The sequence below is a fragment of the Cariama cristata genome, unplaced genomic scaffold (genome assembly GCF_000690535.1).
Source record: "Cariama cristata isolate BGI_N322 unplaced genomic scaffold, ASM69053v1 scaffold5681, whole genome shotgun sequence".
NCBI classification, from domain to species: Eukaryota; Metazoa; Chordata; class Aves; order Cariamiformes; family Cariamidae; genus Cariama; species Cariama cristata.
In genome coordinates, this window is record NW_009599682.1 from 2,049 (window position 1) to 8,665 (window position 6,617).

The following is a 6,617-nucleotide window of genomic DNA, read 5'->3' on the forward strand; positions in this document are numbered from 1 at the left end:
TGCTGAAAGTCAAACAGCAGTACAGCCTACTGATGTCATGGACAGCCCACTCAGACTGGCACCCCAGAAGGCTCTTCCAAGCTACCCCTGAACTGGACCCCGAGTGCCAGCCAGAGTTGCTTCTAGCCATTAGTAGCAGGAGCAAGAACAATGTCACACAGATGAGCTAGTCTAATTGCAAGATAATGAGAACCAAGCTACTGCGTATTAACCAGTTACATGTTAATGTTTTGTTAAGTTTATTCTGTCCTCCAAGGTTGTCTACCCATTTTTGCTCATACTTTATTCAATCTTTCACCATTGACCATGACCTTTTTACCCCTTTCCACCACTTGAGTAGGAAAAGACTCTCCCTTAACCTCAGGCTTAGTTCTCCTGAATAAAACGTATTTCAAATAACTTACCTCTAAGCATGCTAGCTTTTAAGTAAACTGTATAAACAGTGTCTTGTGTATGAGTTTTGTAAATTTTCTATGTTCTTTAGCATGGCTGCTTCAGTATGTGGAGGTGCTAGTGTGGGACATACCTCTGCTGGAGTAATGTTAGAAATGGAAAGATAAGCAGTTGACAAATTAAGTCATTTAATGACTTCACTGAAGTTTCATCTGTTTGATTTGCTTAAAGAAAATCAAACAACTCTATTAATCATGCTCAGAATATTCTGAAGTAATGTACAGTGTTGACTTTGTACAGAAAATGGGTGTGTGTCTTTTCAAGTAGCTACACAGAATACACACTGTAAGAGAAACAGCTGTTGCCTGCATCTCATAATGGATTGAAGGACAATGTGGAAGTTTCCTGGGACAGGTGTTTTTGCAACAGGGTTTTCCTGAAGTAACTATTCTGCTGTACGTGACTGTAGAACTGCACTTTTGTTGATGTTCTCTAGAACAGAAATGTTCCCTGTCTTTCACAGTGTCCCTTGTTGCACTTACGGAGCTTGAATTTTCCTTAGACTGAAAGGCTGAGTGTTGCTTTTATCTGATGTGCCGCTGCCCATTTTTAACATGAATATTGTCGTTGATTCTGTAGGTACTGGCTATTCTGGTAAATATTTTTGGTGGCATTATGCGGTGTGATGTGATAGCACAAGGCATCATTATGGCAGTAAAGGATTTGGACCTAAAAATACCTATTGTGGTACGGTTGCAAGGTGAGTGTGCTTCAGTATGTTAATGTTTGTCCATACTGACAAATGTTCTTGAGCTTATATATTGTGTAGCAAATTGGAGACCATGGAAAAATAAGGCAAAGGCAGACCTTGAATTTGGATGGTGAGGATTGGCAAGTTAATAAAAAGAGATTTCCTGCTTTTATAGCTGCTAAAGTTGTTGTCTTCTGGATTTATTCACTAACTTACTTTTGGAACAGGCTTCTGAGAAAATACGAGAATACTCTGATGGTAATAGTAGTCTCCTGTTCAATAAGAGTGGCATTTTATCTGTTTCTTAAGGTACACGAGTTGATGATGCCAAAGCTTTAATAACAGCTAGTGGCCTCAAAATCCTTGCGTGTGATGACTTGGATGAAGCTGCGAAAATGGTAAGGTAGTTGGTTACGAATATTCTTTTCAGAACATACCATCTATTGCAGAATATTGAGAAGTTGAAACTCCATTCAATCAACTAAAGGTAGCTTAGGATAAACCACAGTGCCAGCTATTATCATTGCCTGAAGCAAATGTTTTACAAATCGGTAAGTACCTGTTTTGTAAGGAGAGCAACTATGCAGTCAGAAGCTATTATACCCCAGAAATGTCTGTATTTGAGACTTATTTTCTTTTTTAAAAATTTTTTTAGCTTTGCCCCACTTTGCTCCCTTTGTTTTTTTTTTATTTTTCCATCCTTTTTTTGCCCTCTCTGAAAAGCAGGTTAAATTTACCTGGTTTGGTTTTGAAACCTATGACTAGATCAGTCACTCTTCTTGGTAGGGGAATGGCTAAGAGATTAGATTTATTAATTGGAAGAAAATACTTAAATTGAGGTAGTTGAAAAATGCGATGTAACAGTTCCTTTGATAGATCGCTGTATTTTAGTGTGCATGATTAAAACCAAACCTAGGTGATTGTCCTGTTGCCTCATAAGGTAATGAGGTATTCAGACAGGTTGTTTGTGATTTAGGTTTTTGTGTGTGTGTATTTTATTTTGCTTTGTTTCCTCAAGTTGAAGCTCTAGGAGCTGCCGTGAATTGCTTGGAGGAAGAACTTGCTTAGCTTAACAGTATAGCCCTCTGTTACGAGGAATAGTATTAAGTCCTGCTAGGCTGATCAAGCTTTGGTTAGATGAAGGGAAGTCTTCCCTAGCAGTACCTATGGGTCTTTAAGCTATGTTGCATCTAGATAACACACCTTCTAAAGCTGCTGCTGTATCTAAAGTTCTTAGCTGAATCATGGAGCCATGCGAATGGACTTTAAAGTATTTTTTTTATCTGTAGAAGCACTTTTTGAAAAGGTTATCGTTTGTTTTGTATGTTGCCTGTAGGTGATTCCTTAAACGGCTTTAGCTAAGATGATGCCATGAGTGGGATAAACAAATAGATGAGGATAGATCAGAGTAATAAGCTGAGCATTTGAAGCAGTGATTATAACCAGTGAAGTTAAAAGTATTTTTTTCTACCTAAATATTCAACAGATGTTTGTAAATTCTTCTAGCTAACTAGAATTTTAGGTGCTTTTGAAGTCAGGTAATGTGGACAATAAAAACATACTACAAATGTGTAGCAACAGTAAAGACAAAAAATTTTGATCTGCCAAAAATTAGGGAGCGTCTGGTGGATTTTGTATCATGGGGAAACTTACAGTTCTGAATCTTTTTTTTTCCCTTAAAGAACCACTTGGTTATAACATTTGATTCCAAGCAGGAAATAATTCATAGAGCTTTTGAGTTGTTATGCAAGAGACCTTGAGACTTCATAAGATATCAAAATAAGATCCAGAAATGCTGGCAACAAAAACTCGGAGGAGAAATAGCTTCTAGATACATAGAATCTCTTGTGAGTGGGTACCCCAACACCACCTAAGAAAACAAGCTGGCACACAAAGTTTAAAACTTGTAGCATTTTATCCAGATATTTGGCTGTAAATGAGAATCAGGCATTGTATAACTGTGCAAGATCTTTTCTGAAAGACTTGACTGCTCTTTCATTTAAAAGTGATTAAGAAGCACTGGACTAAGTAATAATCCTACCTTCCCACCCCTCCTTTAAGATCTTGCTGATAGTTCTCTGGCATTACTTTGTTTAAAAAGATTGGTCCAGCTCACTCAATTCAGGATTGTTTTGAAATTAAATCTTTGTTTTCTGTTTTTCAGGTCGTGAAACTCTCTGAAATAGTAAGCTTAGCAAAACAAGCTCAGGTGGATGTTAAATTTCAATTGCCAATTTGATCTGAGAAACGTCATGCCAGTGTCTAACATGTTCTCTGAAATACTGTGTTCTGTGGAATATTTTTTCAGTTTCTTGTGTGGAGGTTTTGATCGTTTGACAGCGCACAAACTGAACTACCTGGTCTTTATGTTAACATTCAGAATGGTCAGAGTTCTTGTAAAAGCGTGTATTGCTGATACTTAGTCCTTCTTAGTTGTTCTAAGCCTCCAGCTTCTGCTGCAGAATGTCACTCGCAATATACTTCTGCGTTGTCCAAAGTAAAGCTTCTGGTTGAAAAATAATTATTCTGAATAAATTTTGAAGTTACTTTACTTGTAAATTTGTATTAGCCTTGGTTAAAAGTAAATATGACTAGATTATCTAGTTGTCCATGTGGGGAAATGTATGGAAATGGTATTTTATATTGGAGACAGTTGTACTTAGCAGCATAATGGACATGAGCAAACGAATTATTATTTATGAACAGGTACATTTGAACTTGATCAGAAACATTTTTAGAAGTGCTTCACTGAAGTGGCTGGTAACTCTTCTGGACAACGTGTTTAATCACTACAAAGTATACTGTAGCACTTAGATTTTCACGATTTCTGGTCCTTACAAAAAAAGCATCGTGTAGTTTTATATATGAACAAGCATTTACGAAACTTCAAGGAGACATAATACATAGAAAATGAAAATATCTACTGTACATGGCTAATAAAATTGTACATTAATAAAATGTCTCCCAAAACTTCTGCTGTCTTTTTCTTTGTGTCAACATTTTCATAAATGGCATATACTCATGGATTAAACCGTAATTTAAGATAGCAAGCTAAAAGCTTTTTAAGAGTAAATTTACAATAGCACATATGTCAATTGTTTTCCTCCTTGAATTGCATTGTGTGATTAAAAACATGTGAACTTACGCTGTTGAAAAGCTTGGACAGATATCATGCATGTAACATCTTACTAAAGTGGCCATAACTGATCTCTGCACAAACAAATACACAGGAAAGTGTTGCTTTTTGGGGAAATGTAGCTTCTACTAACAAATCTAGTAAGGTGACAAAAATTGACAGTTAATACAATGCTGTTGGTTTTGGCATTATGTAGAAATTGGAACTTGGATGATGGTCCATTTACCGCTTAGTTTCCAAATGGTGTTAGATTACTATTACTCATTTTTTGTTTGTATTTTGTAGAGTTTTTTGTGTAAAATGCTATTTTCTTGGCTAATGATAGCATAGTTTTATCAGGAAATAATGACGACTTGTCTACAGTGGGATTTCAAAATGGGAAATCATATAATCGTGAACTGAGGACTTAAAAGGATTATATGAAATGTGGGGAAACTTAATCATATGTGGTTTTGAGGTAGGTAGAGTGATAAATGAAGAAACTTTAACGCGGTGTATTGCAGTATTTTTTTTGGCAGTACTAAAGAAAATCGGCAGAAATTAAACTCACTCTTTAAATTAAACAGCATTATTTTTGATCCTAATTGGTCTCTCACAACTGACTACTGTGTGCTGTTGATCCAGCATGCTAAATTGGGCTTATGGGTATGCTTGCAATTGCCTTTATTCAGTGGCCTTGAATGAATTTGCAGAGATAACTAGTTTGAATAGATTTGTTAAACATTGAATAATTTAGAGAATATAATTCATTTCTAGCATGTGGGTTTGCTTCTAGGCTTATTTTTTTACTTTTAAAATCTGTGTGGAGTGATAATATTCCAGGTTCATAAGGAGGTAATTTTTTTTTAACACATACCAGCTTAGTTCTGTCTAAATTGGAGGAACAATAAGACAAAAGTGACTTGATGTTGCCAAAAATGACAAATGGAAATGGTCTTTTAGTACAAATACTGGACTAGAGTGGAGGACAAATGATGTTTTAGGACAAATACTGGACTAGAATAGAGGCAAAAGTAGATCCTGCTGTTAGTCCAGAACTTCCTTATACCCTGGTTGAACTGTTAAATGTAGTTGAATAGGGGAGAGGGAGCCAAGGCACAGTCATTTCCATCATTGAGAGGAATCTAAAATACTGACATGCTCAGTAACGTATTCACAGGTAATAGACTTGACAGAAGGCAGTGTTTTGCCATTAGGGTAATTCTAGAGCCCATAGTGTTCCTTTAACAAAGGATGGAGAATAGATGTGGGATAGGAAGGTGGCTGCATACAATTTCCTGACCAGAGTGTTCAGAGTGTACCAAATCACTTGTAATGCTGAAATAACAGTCTGTAGAGTGCAAGACAGTTGCTTTAAGTTATTTCAGCGATGTTTATGGCTTTGTAATCCAAGTACTTCCTAATTGGAAAAAATTGGATTTCCCTTTGGAAACAGCAGTGTGTAATGGGTTGAATGTGGCATCACAGATAGGGTGGGAGGCATGGGAGGAGTGTGAACAGTAATATGAAGGACTGTGACCAGGGTGGTGTATATAGGTGGCAGGCATGCCCCTTTCCAAAGACAGGGGTCTGGAATCATTTCTTCTTGTTTCACTTGAAGAAACAGAATAAGTTATTGACTGATTTGTTTTAAGTATCTTGAAACTAAGTAGGCATATGGAGATTGCTTTAATTAACAAGCTACTAGAGTGCTATGGGACCTTTTAATTATGTGTATGTTTTAATCATTCTTCAGACTGTTTCACCTAAATCAAAGTATGTTGCAACCAAGGAATGTTAATTCCTTGGTGTGTAGTTGGTAATTTAAAGTCCCAAAGCTGATGGAGGAACTATCTGAATCTACTCAAAGCCTTATAAACAACCTCCTTACCCATACTTTATTGCAATATTAATAATCAAAGACGTGTAAGAATGGAAACTTACTAAAATTCATCTTTACAGCCAAAAGCAAAATTTCTAACAAACAAAACAGGAAAAATGTATAAACAACTTCTTACAGATAAGAGCTTCAAAGGAGCAGGAATTTTAATGGCAGTAAAAGGAGTTTCTATTGGATTACTTGCTACCTTTTGATGCAATTGTTATCAATGCAGAGTTTTGTAACTGTTTTGAGATATCATTAAAAATGCTTTTTGTAAGAGTAGTGTAACCACTACCAACCTTAAAATTGAGAAATTAGCTGTTCTCGTGGTCTACAGCTACCTCAAGTGTTAGACTTGTGGCATGTTGTGATCAACATGCCTGAATACAGCTCTGGTGGACATTAAGGGTGACTCTTACTCCATAACTATTCAAAAAGATTGTCTCATTTTTTAGTTTTTTTTTAATGTGTTGTCT

General features: G+C 36.2%; 1 protein-coding gene across 1 annotated transcript in view; it reads left to right on the forward strand.

The window, feature by feature from the left end:
- LOC104168966 (succinyl-CoA ligase [ADP-forming] subunit beta, mitochondrial) overlaps nucleotides 1-4,117 on the forward strand; it is a gene marked incomplete at its 5' end in the record, with an annotated part of 6,106 nt that extends 1,989 nt beyond the window's left edge. Inside the window, 3 exons of the mRNA XM_009709756.1 lie at nucleotides 1,033-1,153; nucleotides 1,454-1,542; nucleotides 3,309-4,117. Of these exons, the coding sequence (XP_009708058.1) occupies nucleotides 1,033-1,153; nucleotides 1,454-1,542; nucleotides 3,309-3,383 (285 nt within the window). The remainder of the gene's footprint in view (nucleotides 1-1,032; nucleotides 1,154-1,453; nucleotides 1,543-3,308) is intronic.
- Nucleotides 4,118-6,617: the final 2,500 nt, after the last annotated feature.